General features: G+C 40.5%; 1 protein-coding gene across 6 annotated transcripts in view; it reads left to right on the top strand.

Annotated features, from left to right (window-relative positions):
* Positions 1–15955, top strand: part of LAMA2 (laminin subunit alpha 2) — a 395189-nt gene that overhangs the window by 80355 nt on the left and 298879 nt on the right. For all 6 annotated transcript variants that reach the window (XM_082216020.1, XM_082216019.1, XM_082216016.1 and 3 more), the window contains exons 2-3: positions 11543–11713; positions 14315–14427. In XM_082216020.1, coding sequence (XP_082072146.1) covers positions 11543–11713; positions 14315–14427 — 284 coding nt within the window. The remainder of the gene's footprint in view (positions 1–11542; positions 11714–14314; positions 14428–15955) is intronic.

Here is a 15955-nt window from a genome sequence, read left to right as displayed (position 1 = left end):
GGCAAGCTTTTAAGTCCAATGCTCTGGAAAGACACAAACTACCTTTATATATTTGCAAGAGAGATGTGTCTCGAGAGAAGCAAGGAGATGTAGGCTTGATTACTTGGGAAATGACATTTGGTCATCTGTGTCACTGATGTTGGAACTTTTTAATCACACAAAGTGACAGCAGATCAGTATATGCTGAAGCACAAAAGGCAAGCTGACTGGAAAATGCAACAAAAAGGGGAAAACAAAATCAGATTAATGCTGAGACTTGAGCTGTCACTCTGCATTAATGCAAGTGGGGTGCCTGGAGGGACTTTCTTAGTAGTCTCAGCATTCCCACCCCCTTCCCAGGAGTCCAATATTTTCTGAAATCTAAATTCTGTCACTGTTTCTCCTCCATCCAGGAGGATTGTTAGCATGCATTTTTCTGTTAGGATGATATACAGCTAAGTGCTGTGTTTTCTTTTTGGCAGCCTGTGTGGGGCGGAGCAATGGATGCAATTTTTACTTTGCTGCAGCAGGCAAATTCCTGTACAAATTCACCTCTTATCCCTTATCAGAGTTTAGCCAGGTAATATTCCAACCAGGTACAACACTAAATGAGGGTGTGAAGCTTATCCAATGAGGAGTGTAGCCTGGGATGAGTCCTGAGAGCTAGATAGAGAGGCCTCTAGGGCTGCATTCAGCCCCTGGGACTGAAGTTCCCTACTCCTGTCTTAGGATAGGGATAGAGAGCAGAACTGTTCTGCGCATTTCAGGTCAATCTACAGGCATGAGAGTATGTAAAATCACTCTATGAAATCAGTAGAATGCAGCCAGCAGGTAAGGAAGTGACAACAGGGTGTTCTGAGCTTACCTCTGTACTATTGCTAGAACAATTGAACAATAATTTAGACAGACTGTGACCCACTATAATATTTTACAGGAGGGAATACTAGTAGGGGAAAACATCACAGCTCTTTCCAATATGCCCCTGAAATATTAAACATACTGTATGTATGCAAGTCAGTGAGCAGAAATGTGTAAGGAACAGTTGTTTGGGGTTTTAATTTGAGTTGAATGGTAAGATAAGAGAGCCTGGGGGTACTCTTTAAATGTGGAGAATTAATTGAAATGTGTATTTCTGTTATCTTTAGAATAAATGGAAAGTTCTCTTTTTCAAAAAGAAAGGGGTTTTTTCCTTCCCTTTTGTCATGGGAAATTAAAGTAATATGTGTTGGGTTTTTTCAAATGTTTCATTAACAGATCTCATGGTTCTGTCTCTTTGGGAAAGAATTAGACAAGTGTAAAATAGGAGAAATGAATGTAGAGGAAAAAAGAAATTGCATTTGGCAATACTGGAAGAGTAAGATGTGAGAACATTTGTTTAACTGCATAAGTTTAGAATCCAATGTTTTTATTTCATTTATGGAGATTGATCAGAGGCAGGGCTGGCTGGCCTATAAGGCAAAGTGAGGCAGTCGCTTCAGGTAGCAGGTCCTGCCTCCTCAGTGGCCGTCACTGGCCGCCTCCTCCTTATGATTGCCCACGTCCTCCATTCCTGCCCACCACTGTGCCCATCACTGCCCACTCTTCTCCAGCCTCCTTTTACTCTCCAACCACCTTCAGTGTGGGAGACTGAGGAGGAGGTGGCGTCAATGGTTGGGTGGCATTTTCTGTTTTGCCTGAAGTGGCAAAAAGTCCTGAGCCAGCGCTGATCAGAGGTATTGCTCTGGTGAGAAACAATGTTTTACATAAATAAATGAGTTATATGATTGAGTGGAAGCTGGATGTCTTACAGAGATGTCTGTAGAGGTGTATAAAAATAATGCTAATCAACTAGCCTATACTTAGGGATAAGAGACTGGGAGTTCTTATGCACACCTACACATTCTTCTCTATCCTTCCTTTCCTTTCCTTGTGTAAGTAAAGCATTCTTCTTTGCTATACCTGTCTAATTTATAGACCTTGCTTTCTGCTTACATTTTATATTTCTGCTTTTCATAACATCTCAGCAAAAGTAAATTGAGCCCTTGGCACTAAGGTAATATTCAAACCATTTGACTGTGGCTTCTCTGATGAACTGGAGAGTTCCTGGACCCTTAATTGTCACCTACTGTATCATATGCTAGAGATTCAGTGCTCTGGCAGGTTGTGCAACAAGGGTTAGATCTATTCCCAAATGACACTGGTAGCCTTCCAATGAGAAGAGATGGAGCTCTTCTCACACTGGCCACTGTAAACAATCAGGCACCCAGTTCTCACTGCCTTCAGCAGTCTGACGACTTTGTCCATTGCTAATCAGGTCTGAATCTCTCTCCCCCCCCCCCAACCCAGCTCAGTTCATACAGTTAGTGTTTCTAAACAAACACACTGGCGACCCCACTGGCAGCTTCCTATAGTCCTCTGGGCAATCGTGCTGACTGGCTGAACCAAGCCTTGATACTTGTTTATTTTTTAGAAACCTTTGTTTTCCTTACCCAAGAACAAAATGGCATGATTCTAAGAATATGTACCCTTTTCAGGAAGTAATGTAGAATTTTGGGAGCCAACTAACAACTCCCACTGCCACAAATGTTTTATGCCTTTCCTCCTTTCTTTTCCTTCCTTGAATTAACGAAATATTACAAACTTATGCTCACTCTAGGATGATTTTTAAATGACAAGAGAATAAACGCTTGAAATTCAAATCCTAGGAAGGAAAGTAAAACTTCAATCAGAGAGGTGTTAGCCGACATGGTAATAATCTAATATTCATGAATATTAAAGTAAGCGTAGAAGAATATTTAAACTGGCTTTACAGTGTTTTCAAGCCATATGTCTGTTGGCATTTATAGGCAGGATCTCTGTACTGTTCACCAAGATGCATAATTTTCTGTGCACTAATTCTCAGCCATGGTATGTAGTCATTGCTTTTCTGACAGCCATCTGCTCTGAGCTCTCCATTCATCCTCAGCACGAACTGGGATTGAGGAAGCAAACAAACAGTTTTGGAAGGGAAGCTGGGATTGGGTTATTGCATTAAATTCTTGTAAAATGTTATGGTTTCAAAGGAATTGTCAAATCCTAGTTTAGCAATGAACTAGCTGAGCAGCCTCTAACAAATCAGTTGCTCCTCCCCTGTTCTTCATATATAAAGAGGAAAGGTGTTTATATAACTTCCACCTTGTTTGTGAAAATAAATGGAAGTGATTGAAAACGTTGAGGCAGAGCCCAGCACACTCGAATCAACATACACCAATGTTATATATAGGTTTGTGCTCCATCTCACCTGTATTCACTTTCCTTTTCCCTCTAAGGAACTCAAAGTGGCATGTTTTCTTCACTCCCCACTTTCTCATAAGAATCTTGTGAGGTTGGCTAAGCTGAGAGACTTCAGTGAGTTTCATGTGTGAGTGGGGATTTGAACCCTCATCTCCCAGGTCCTGGTCTAACACTCTAACCACTACACTACAATGGCTTCATCAGTGCCAGCTCCCTTGCTACCCAGAGGAACAATTCTTCTTCCCAGCCACGGTTACCAGCTGCTTCTCCTTCCCCTTTTGCTTGCCATTGTTGTCACATGCCCTGTTGCAAGATGAAGAGCCAGTGAACAATTTGATGGCAGCTGCAGCTGCTGCTGCTCCTCCTTCTCACCATGACCATCCTGCACTTGTTCAGTCCTTTTTAGCCTAAGGTAAGAGGGCAGGTGAGCAATGGTTAGGAGACCCCAGGGGCCTATGTTAGACTGTTCCCTCCTGCTGGAGTGGGAGTCTCAGAAGGTACCCTATTATGGTGACCCTTGATACTGACCTAAGCCTGGACTTTGGGGATTTTCAGTGCCCAGTCAGAGAGCAGGTATGTTTCCCACTTTCACTGTTTCTTGCTCCTGTTTCCCTCATACTAGTCAATGAGAATCATTAAAAAATGGCAAAAGCAGACTCTGACGTCCTCTGAGATCAGTGACCTGAAAGCCAGATTAAACAGAGGCCCTATAAATACTAAACAGGTGCTAGGATAATAGGGTCATAGAGTTGGAAGATACTCTGAGGGTCATCCAGTCCAATTCCTGCAATGCAGCAATCCTGCCCACAACCATCCCTTAGTGGGCTCAAACCACCAACCTTCTAGTTAGCAGTTAGACGCATTGACCTCATATTTAACTGGAAAGCAACAGAGATCTATTTTGTTTGCACACATATCATAATGCCTATGATTAACTTACATGGATTTTCAGGGAGGAAACCATACATTACCAGGATATGTTTTTGACAGAGTGGAGAATGTAACTTGGGGGAAAGTTGCTAGTCTAAAAGAGAGAAAAGTTCTTGGGATTAAAGCAGAAAAGAATAAAATGAAAAGAGTATCCCCTGAAAGAAGTAGCAACACCACAAAAATGCATTAGTTCTCTTTTAAACAAGAAAAGATAACAGAGCTGTTTAACGCTGTAGGAGCAGTTGATCAGAGCAGTAAACATGAACTGAAAGGCGGTGGTATTGGATTTTGTTAGCCTCTGGACAAATAGTTTTTAACATCATATTTTCCAGTCTGCAAGCACTGCTGTGCCTGGACAGTGATTTCTTAAAATGGAACTTATTTTCCAGTTGTATAAAAGTGTTCTTTTACATTGTGGATTGAGTGCATTAAGTTGTTCCCTGTGGTGCACAGCTGGAAATTATCCTTTGCTGCAATGTTTTGTTTTGCTTTGCCCCAGAGTTTTTCTGTGCCTACTCACTGTGTTCCCACACACCAGCATAGTTTAGTACTACAACAGGGAACTTTTTTTCTCTTTTGTTTTCTGCGGCTGCTTTTTTTTCCTGAGGATGCTACTTAGAACATCTGAAACAGACAGTTGTTGGTTTTTTAAGCTGCCTTTGAGTATCCGATACAAATTTAGTGGCATTTCAAGCTTTCCCCTGCAGACCTGGAAGATGGGTTTGGCAAAGTTAAGCTGAAATTTAGGCAGAGTGTTTTCCTTTCCTTCTTTGAAGCAGCAAGTGGTGTTTGCAGAGAAAGTAGTTGGACCAAATAGTACTGCATTAGGGGAAAGCCTAACAACATTAGTCACAAAATAGTGGTGGAGAGAAGCTCAATGCATTTCCATAATCTTTTACAAAATGAATTTTAGATTTGCAGTTTTAAAACTAGGAATATTTGTATGGTGCTTACAGTTGGGTTTTCTAGGCTTTAGCTTTGGCCTGCTGAAATTGTGACCCACCAAGGCCCCCAGCCATACATGACGCAGGATCCTACTGTTTTGCTGCCAGCTTTGATACAAAAAAGGGCTCAGGTGTTAAGTGCTGGGTAGGCTAAAATATGTGACTGGTGGTCTGTTTAGTTTGGTGGGTCAAAAATCACACTGGCCTGCTTTAAGCACCTTTAATCTTGCATGCCTTCAGGAAACAACTGGTATAGCAATTAGGCCCCATATCACCTGATAGCAGTGGCACTGGCTTGGGATACAGTGGATTCTAGGCCATCTCAGATCCACTCATTTCCTCATTTCCAGCAGGGATCCAGCCAACATCACTTTCCCCCACCTGCCTTCTAGGCAGCAAGGGGAGCTCTGTGCCAACTGATGTCACTGCACAGACAATGGCCGGCAGAGGCTGATGGAGGCCCACGGGGCTAGGCAGAGGGACGCCTTTGTCCATTTAACCCCCCCCCCCCACTCTAGCCTGGCACAAATGGTATTTGGATTGCCCTGTTAACACCACTCTAGCCCCACTCTAGCCTGGCACAAATAGTATTTGGATTGCCCTGTTAACACCAAATAAGTAAATAAAAGAGGAATTGCTAGTGTTATGTAGAATTTAAACTTAAAAACAAATATCCATTGGTAATTTGCTTTTTTATTATTTGTATGTATGTTTTTAGGTATGTGTATTTTTAAGTGGGGAACCAAGCTTTATTTCAAAAATGCCTATATAATATTTTATATTATTTTTAGAAGTCTTAACTGGGCAGGAGGGCTCATTGATACACTTGCAGTTCACCATGACGTACTGGAGAGGTGGTGGAGATGTAGGAACAGAAGGCCATTCCATCTTCTAAGAAAGCCAAATAAATAAAAGTAAAATTGTATGTGTGTAGGCTTTCACAAATCCATCTTGCCATACTATTTGTTATATGCTAAATTAAATATGCTTTTCTTAGCATAGCTGTGGTTGCAATGACTACAAATGCAATTCAATCTGAATATCAAAGCAGGCATAAGGCTGGTACAAAGTAAAAAGAATGCGAGGGAAAGAGAAGAGAGACAAAGTGAGGCTTTTTTTACCTGGCACCATCTTATTTAGAGTATCTTCCAGTTATTCTATCCCTCTAAGTATGAGGCAAGGTGGAATAGGACTACATATGAGGAATGTAAATTTTTCCATTGCCAGAAGCATCCAGAAATCGAGGGCAGCCAATCTTTCCTACTGTATCCTACCCAAATTGGCAACATAGTGTAACAATAGTTAGCAGCCAGCTTCTCTGACACACGCAAACTTTTGGGTAGTGAATAAAATTCCCTGTTTGATACAACAGCACAATAATCTTTGCATTGCTGACATACTTCCCACCCTCCCTTTGCAATATTCTGGTTGTCTAATTTATTCTTAACCACATCCAGGTGGATTTTGCTTAGGAATAAAGCAACATTTTAATCAGTACTACGCATAGTATTGCCAGAGTGAAATGGTTGTCAGATTGGTTCCAAAACAAATTGTTTCTGGGATGCCTTTTGTTGAGCTGCTGGTTCAGTTTTGTTTATTGGTCAAGCAGACAGGTTTTAAACACTAACAAGTTGTTGGTGGAAACAGACTAATGTGTTTTTTGTCAGGCGGAAAAACAAGCGACCAACAATCAAGCTTATTTACTTCTTGTGTCTTCCTTAAAAGCATATTTACATTTTGCCGACTCAGATGATAAATAAATTGTGGACTATAAATTCCTGTTGGATGGTGTTTTCATTGTGCCTTAGCATTTATTCATTTATTTTGCAGCCATAATTCAATCTGGAGGATATCACAGGCTTATAGGTATTTGGAGAAATGTATTCGTTTCACTCCTGTATTTCAGAGATGCTATTTGGACGTGATGTTCTGAAATTACACAGAGGCAAATGAAATATTCTGATTAGCACTAAGTGCCCAACACTATATCACAAGTGACTGTGAACATACAGATGTGACCTGTTCAGGAAAGACTGCAGTTCCAATTTGAAAACATTTAACAACAACAAAGCACACATGCAAAGAACCAAAGAACACCCACCCCTTACCAACAAAGGGCTTTTATCCTTATCAGATGTGTAGCAAATGTATTAAAATTCCAGCTCCAAGGCTTGGCAATCCATCAGCAGCAACTGCAGTGTTTGAGTTCATGGTAGGAGAGCTCATTCACCTTCTGCTGCTTTTGTGCTCTGCCTGCCATCTCTGCTCATGTATGCCAGCAGGGGGTTGGATATGACAAGGTTCCTTCTCTCCGAAACACTGGGACACTGACAATGTCTCTTTAATAAAACATCTAACAACCGTTGCTTGTGTTCATGCTGATAATGTGTTGCATTATGAGGTCAAATTTTGTTCTCAGTTAATGACATGTTGGCACAGTTGGGAGTGGTATTTTCTTCCAGACGATTTTGATGAACTGTTACAAAAACAGTCACATGTGTGTGTGAGTGTGTGTGCTTCTGTGTAAATGGTGCATGTATTCAATACTTTCTTTAAAATTACTGGAATTAACCAAACCAACTATTCAGGGAGCATCTTAATTTCATTTTAACTCCCTGAGTCTAGCATTTCTATTAAGAAAGAGCTGATAAATGCTTCCTCCAGAGCAGAAGTAGTATAGGTACATTTGTTCAGAGGTGGTATTTCCCCATGTCTGAAAGGAAAGTAATATTCTTTGTGGGGGGCATTTTGAATGGCAACCAATTGTTTCCCCATTTTAGGTTTTATTGTTGCTCACTTCTTAGCAAGCCTGCTATCTCAACATGCTTCAAGCCATAACACAAGCCGGTATATGGTCCTTTAGAAGTTTGCAAAGCACAAAGCTACTAATCAAAATGAAATTAAGAAATGGGTTCTTATGTAAAGTTGACATTCTCCTGAGTCACCATTAAATCCAACATGAAATAATGAAAGAATAAATGGGAATAGAAGTGTAACTCCTTAAAAGCTTATTAATACCCTCAATTTAAACATGTCTGTGATTTAAAGTTCCCTGTCCATTTACAATAGCAGTTGGTAAATAGCAATTAACATAAAGATGTTAAATAAAAAGATGCTTTCAAATGAATTTGAGAGATTTCTTATTGGTGATAGGCACAATTCCCTATCCAATTCAGAATTAGGATCAGAATTGCAATCTGTTTTGCAAAATATCAACTATAGCCCAGTCCCCCCCAGCCCTGCCATTCTGAAATTTGAACCTCATCTAAAGATGTGAAGGCCAAGGTGGGGGTAGGGGCAGAGACAGGAAAATGGAATAACCCATTTTTCTGATTTCTTCAAGTGTGTGTGTGTGTGTGTGTGTGTGTGTGTGTGTGTGCTCCCCCCCCAAAAAAAAGACCTAGGAGAAAATACCCCTCCCCCATCTTCCAGGTTTTATTTCTTAGGTCCTCATATCTATAATATCATGAAATGGAAATGAGTAGGAATGCATCCCCTCAAGCCTTGGCCCCTTCCCTTCATATTTTCCTGGCAGCAGCAGTGGAAATGTCTCATGGAAGTTACAGCATGCTCAGCAGTGAATTAGACACAAGTGTGCTGGGACATGGATACTGCAGTTTGGAGATACGTTGCTGTGCTATGCCCACAAAATGGCCACTGCATTTTATATGTGCCCAGTGAAAGGCAGGAGGTAGAAACCCATTGCAAGAAAAAACCCATTGCAAATATGGCTGTTGCAGTCCCAGAATCCTTGACAGAACTGCCACTGGCCAGCAGTCCCAGCTCAAGGTGGAAATCATACCTTCAAGCCACCGCATGAACAGAAGGCGCCAACACACATTGGCCAATCTCAGGGCATGGCCATGATGATACTGTTCCCCTGCAACACAACACAACACACACACACATTATTATAATGTGTATACCGCCCTATACCCGCAGGTTTCAGGGTGGTTCACAGGATAAAATCAGAATATAAAATCACAAAGTACATAATCAAAATAAAAATAACAAATAACAAATAACAAATAAAGAGAAACGTTTTTGCCTGGTGCCTAAAGGTGTATAATGAAGGCGCCAGGCAATACCACAGCTTTCTCAACATTAATGATGACATCCTGATGTCATGTGTGCGATGTTGACAACCCATTGCCCTTACAAGCTGGTGCCTCTGTCGCAAGAGGAGTCATCTGGCAGTGACAAGACATTCTCATGGGGCCAGTACCATCTACTCCACTCCTTGATAGGCCAGCCTTGCTGGGCAGCATCCTAGACCCTTGAATGGCTGAAATACTTGCCAGAAGCAATGGTCATTTAGGGAGGTGGTTGGTTTTAAACAGCTGACTGGGAAAGTGTGATGCACTCTCCACGAGTTGCTCTTCCATTCTTGATTCCAGATTCCCAGCACCTCTCCCCTCCTCCAGATTATAACAAAAACCATCAGGGCATCATTAGATGCATCTGCATATAATATCTAGTTTGCCCCTAAAAGGCTAGGGTGTCCTCATGGGGAAAATAAAATAATGCATTTCATGTGGGTTTTGGGAGAGTGTATGAGAGAGGATTAAGAGAAAGAGACATAAAGTACACATAGCTGTGTGTCTGTGTGCATCTGTTTCATCCCTGACATTTTTTCACCACCTCTTTTTTATATTCTTTCAATATATTTTTCCAACATCCCATACTGTAAATTCTTGCCTGCCTCACTATATTATGAGCTTATGTGATGTTCCCATTAGCTGAAACTATCTGTGGTGCACTTTAAAGCAGGCTGCTGGTCTTCCTGTTATGCCTAGATTGCTGGCTTTTATATTATTCATGCTGCAGAGCCTGAGGTTTTAAGTAAACTTGGAGGTGCTATAGCTTCTGACTACGCATTTGCTCTCTCAGTACTCAGTCTTGACTCTGTAACTCCCCTGCGTAGAGTCATAAATATATCTCAGTGGAGGGTTGGTTTTTTTTTTGCTGGGGAGGGAGCTACAAATTATATATACACTTTAAAACACACTAAAGCAGAGGTGTGTAATCTGCAAAAACCCTGGCGAGCTGCAAATTCAATAAAGTCCTGACTATTGATTGACTGGTTGTACAAATTGGACAAGTTAGCAGCTAATTGGGTGCCTTGCTTAGGCAGTATGTTGAACATGGCTTTTAAAAGGAGCATTGGAGTCACTAACTTAGAATGTCAGAGGATAACTGTACCATGACCAAAAAGGTCAGTAATTAAATGGCACACAGGTTAATTGCAGGGACAGACAAGAGAACTGAGATGGGAGATCAAAATGCATTAATTTAGCAAGGGGAAAGAGGAGAAAAGCTTTGAAAATCTGTTACACATTCAAGCCCATCCTTGGCAATTTTTGTTGAGATTAGGTTTTGTGCTCATTAAAGTCTGGAGCTAGATTCAGGGAATACAGCCAGACATGGGGGTGGCAAACATTAGATCCAGCATAGCTCTCAGACACAAACCCACAGTGTTGATGTCTTAAGCTTTTCATATCCTCAGCCCACATGATCTTTCTTTTGTGGGAAATCTTAATATTTGATCCAACTTATTACTTAATATTTTGGGATTTCCTCCTCCTGCTGCTGCTCCCTGCTACACAACACACACAATGGTTCTACTTTTAATTGGAGATGTGATATCTCTCAAAATGTGGACACTCAATAGGCTGAAGCTCCTGTTGGGTTTTGTTGCATTACATTAAAAAACAACAACCCTCTGTAAATTAGTTAAAATATATGTGGATATATTGAAAAGGCAACAATTGATCAATACAAACAAATATTGGGGGCACAGAAGATGGGGAAGGAAATAACCTTTTCTTTAGCAACTATGGATCAGCATTGATGAAACTGCTTGACTGTGCTACTAATTTTCTATTCTAAGCATGGTGTAGCATGGCCTGTGTCACATTGCTGAAGCTCAGCAGGTTTGGGGGAGATACCCTGGAAACCTTCTGCAAACTGATATAAGTTCCATGATGGGAGAAAGGTGGAATATACAGTGGTACCTTGAGTTAAGTACTTAATTCGTTCTGGCGGTCTGTTCTTAAACTGAAACTGTTCTTAACCTGAAGCACCACTTTAGCTAATGGGACCTTCTGCTGCTGCTGCGCTGCAGGATCCCGATTTCTGTTCTCCTCCTGAAGCAAAGTTCTTAACCCGAGGTAATATTTCTGGGTTAGCGGAGTCTGTAACCTGAAGCGTATGTAACCTGAAGTGTATGTAACCTGAGGTACCACTGTAAATGAAATAAATACAATAAAAAGCATGATCTTAGGGTCAGAATTCACTACAGCAGTTTAGGATCTACAGTCTATGTTACCAAATTCTTCTTCTTTGTCTTCTACGTGCATCTTAATTCCTGCACCAGTGTGAATGAGATTCTGTTTTATTACTGTGCCATGACAATATTTTTTTCCCTTTTCTTTCAGGTTTGTTTCCAGCAGTTTTGAACTTGGCTTCTAATGCTCTCATCACCACAAATGCTACCTGTGGGGAAACAGGGCCTGAAATGTACTGCAAGTTGGTTGAACACGTGCCTGGCCAACCTGCAAGAAACCCTCAGTGTCGGCTCTGTGACCTGCGCAGTAAGATTCCAAATCGTATGTGTGCAATTTTTCTTTCATGATGTGTGTCCATCTAGCCATCCTGTCTAGCATCACTATTAATACGATATGCTTGGTTAAAATAAAGCACCTTCATAGCCCTGGTTATTGAATGTGCTGATTCATGCACACTGGGTTGGGTTTTGGACATGGGAAGGAAATCCATCAATGGAAGTATCTCCAGCATTTGAGAAACTTTGGGACTAGGTCAGAGCAAGTCTATTTCTTTTTTCCTGCATATTCAGAAAGCATTCAAGACATTTCCCTGGTTATTTTCAGGACTATCCTCACATGATAGGACATCCAATGACTTCATTTGTAATACATAAGTCAGAGACTTCTGCCATGTCATTTTTTCCTCATGGGAGAAAACCCCAGAGAGAAAAATGGCTTCATCACTTGCTTATCCGTGTGGCTATTAGTGTCTCTACTAAGAGGGCCCTTTTAATTCTAATGTCTATTTACCAGTGCTATGGTCTTTTAAGCCTCTGTTAAGAACTGTGTACTTCTGCAATCCAGTCTCTGTTGTTAGTCTGCAGTGCAGCCAGCCTTTAAAATACACGGCCTTTCATTACAATCTCATCACATTTTAAGGTTTGCAAAATGTTCATTTGCCACAATGAACTGTTTTATTTACCCAGAGATGGTCCTTTAATAAGAATGCCATGTAATGTAACCAGACTTTAAATGGTCCCCTTGGAATTTGTGAATCTGGTGTACCTCCCCTTAATTACTGTAGAAGGAAATGAACACACACTCCCCAGTTAATCATGTGTGAGCACAAATTAAAGACCACACTTTGATGGGTTGCCTGTGTGAGCTAACTCCCCTGTCATTCATCACTGAGGTTGTTCCTTAAGCCTGCAGTTCTATCCCATTTTTCCTGATGGTGTATAGTATATTTTGTCTCTCCCCTTTTAAAATTGGGAATACATTCCAGCAATTAATCAGTGGTTTCAAATTAATTAAGATTAAACTTCCGTAATGGGATTACAGTTAATTGTATATTCATCTCTCATTCCTCCTTTTCATGACTAACCCTTATATCAATTTGACTTGAGGAGGCTGATAGCAAAATTTCCAATTAGACAACTTCTATCACTATCACCTCAGAGACCCGGGTTTGATTTACAGTTGATTTCTTCCCCACTAAGAGTTTTTTTTAGCTGATTGCCAAAAAAAGAAGATCAGACATAGTAAAAAAAACCAAAAAAAAAAACAGTATTGAGAGCAAAGTAATGCCTTTCCCCCTGCTCTTGGTATTTTATTTAAAAAATGTTATTGATATGAATCCAATAACTCAATTCTCTCCCTAATTTTATAACACACTACTGTTAATGCTTCTAGAGGTATTGAATCATTTGATATTTGCATACAGTTTATGGCATTTGCAGTTTTTAGACTGACACCTCCTATTCCTCCCACAACTGCTTTAATTGTGCTTTAGACATTCTGCTTTTTCACTTATGAGACAGGATTCCTTTCCTTCAGTGAACTGCTGATTTGAATCAAAGCATAAGCTTATAAAAATTAGCACCCTGGCTCAAAAATTTTAAAAATGTGGTTTTTTTACATGTTAGATTCAAATCATTGCTATTATCTGTTGCTGTTATCCAAAAAGAAAGATCAGTGTGTACAAGGAAAGACCCATCAACTGGATTGGGGCATGCATGTGCAACTGGACCCTGTACACTTTGATATCCTAGCTAGATACCTATAGCCACTAGTTACGAACTGTGGATGTAGTTGCAATGTTGTCCTGACCAAGATGTCTGCAAGAGACTGACAGGGCAATCATAACCATGTTTACTCAGAAGTAAGTCCTACTGAATTAAATGGAGCTTACTCTCTAGATACTGATTTACAGGAATTAGGAATTAGGCAACTGGAATTAGGAAGGGCAGCAGCACAACTTAAAGCACTGGATCTGGACCCTGATACCACTGAGCTTAACTAGCAAAACTAGTCATACTGCTTGAAAAATTATCCATTTGTCAGTATGACATGTCCATGGTTCACAACTACCACTTCTTCTCCATCCTCTTCTCACAACAGCTGACAGCTTCATTGGGTGTAATTCACTGGGCTCTGCAGCTGAGCATTTGCCATTCATTTCAATGGGATGTGCATGAGAAATGTATTTAAAATCTCATTGAAATTAAGGAGAACTTGTTTCCAGAAACAACAGCCTATAGCCTAAGCACTACAACAGAGCATTGTGTTTTAAGAGGCCTTAGGAGTAAGAAGTATGGGGAATCGTGGAAATATAATCTCTCTCTCTGTTTTAGCTGTATCTTTAATCTCTTCCTGATTATGTCTTGGAAATATATTTGTGGTGCACTTCTAAAGCTTGTGGTGTGCTATTGCAAGCACTGGAAAATAATTTTATCCAGGATATTATATGTGCCTCTCACACAATTATTTTTATTTTTTATTATTATTATTATTATTATTATTATTATTATTATTATTATGCATGAAACAGAATGAATTGGCTGACTCGGTTGAAATGGAATTTGTGAGTAAGATGGAAGCCAAGTCACATTCACTGCTAATTAGCTTCATTAATATTTTTGCATTTTACCAATGTTCCAACAGTGCGACACCCTATAACAAATGCAATTGATGGCAAGAATACTTGGTGGCAAAGTCCCAGCATTCAGAATGGGATGGAATATCACTATGTGACCATCACACTGGACTTGCGGCAGGTAACTTTTATGCTTTGTTTCTGCTGCTGAATTTTGGTGCCGAAATTTGTTCCTGTATTTCTACCTGTCTACCTAATTTTGAGCATCCAGATGTCAGGACAGGGAGCAGCATAAAACAAATAGGGGGAAAAATAGAAAAACAGGATTGTTACAGCCATTACAGATGGAAACAAGAGTACATCCCTGCCTGCAAAAGGTTCAAGGTTTAATCTCCAACATTTCCAGGTAGAGATGGGAAAGACTTCTGATGACACCTCCAATCAGTATAGATAATATTGAGCTAGAGGGACCAATAGTCTGGCTTAATGCAAGGGAAGAAACAATCCTCTGTGAATCACATCCTCCAACATAATATATTGCTTGTGTGAATAGAACACTCGCGCGAGCAGTTATTGGTATACAGAGAGTGGTGGTAACAATGGCATTACCTTTTTCAGAGCACTTTTTATATACAGATATTGAACGTCTAGTCTAGAACACTGAAAGTTAACCTTTAAATGTTCTTAGAAATGCAAAAAGATTACAACACAATCACTTTGTTGTTCAATAATGGCAAATTGTAACAAATGTGCTTCCATGAAGCGGGCATTCTTTGATCCAAGTAGGTTTTTGAAGAAATGTCATTGTGTTACAGAAAGCTCTGCAAGCTGTGTATCTTTTTTTTTGGGGGGGGGGGGATTGAACGTAGTATACTTGGAAAGCAAACAAGTCCTGAGATACATTTGCATTAGACTCTGTAGGAAGTAGCTTTAGGTTTCTCATCGCATCTCCTGTCATTCTTCTCCTTCCATGGTAAGTTTGATGAAATGGCAAGTGTATAGATTCTAGGAGGCTGTTAACATTTGATGTTCACAAGAATGCTGGATTGTGGCAGGTGTGCAACTAAGAGGACTTGGAGTGACAGAAGAGAAGTGGCTTTATTTCCCTTTAGCTAATGCAAATACAGAATATCTAGTTAGGTGCCAGAAATAACACACCGCGATGTTATATTTGCTCCTGCTGCAGCTCAGTATCCAAGAAATTGAAAATAGCTTAGATAACCTAAGAGGTTCCTCCCTTCCCTTTACTCATTCCCTGTGGAGCATTATCACACTGACTCCTGAAGCTGCCATCTTGACTGCAGCGTTGATCCCACACCCTGTGTGACAGTAGCCAGAGCACCAGTTGATGGGGGATGAGAGTAGAGATTAAAGTTAAATGAAGAATTACTGAGTGTATTTTATTTGAGGGGGCCAGAAATAGAGCCAGTTACTAACATTAGGATTAAATAGGCTAATGAAACAGGGAACAAGGCATGTAGAGCTGCTTAATAAAACCAGTGCAGAAGGAAATAAGATACTTGATATGAGGTGAACTGGGATGTATAATCAACTAAGCTACCCCTTGGCAAAACTCAGCGGACCCTTCAGTTAACACCCACAAATCACTTGCTCTTCCCTTCCCGTGGAGAGTGACTGAGTCACGTATAGTACATTTCACAACCAAAATTAGCAGCCTCATCCTTCAACAGATCTGTGAGAGTTCTGCC

Source organism: Podarcis vaucheri (assembly GCF_965113315.1).
Source record: "Podarcis vaucheri genome assembly, chromosome: 3".
In the NCBI taxonomy this organism is placed as follows: Eukaryota; Metazoa; Chordata; class Lepidosauria; order Squamata; family Lacertidae; genus Podarcis; species Podarcis vaucheri.
Note: the sequence above shows the minus strand (reverse complement) of the source record. Positions and strands in the feature narration are given on the sequence as shown.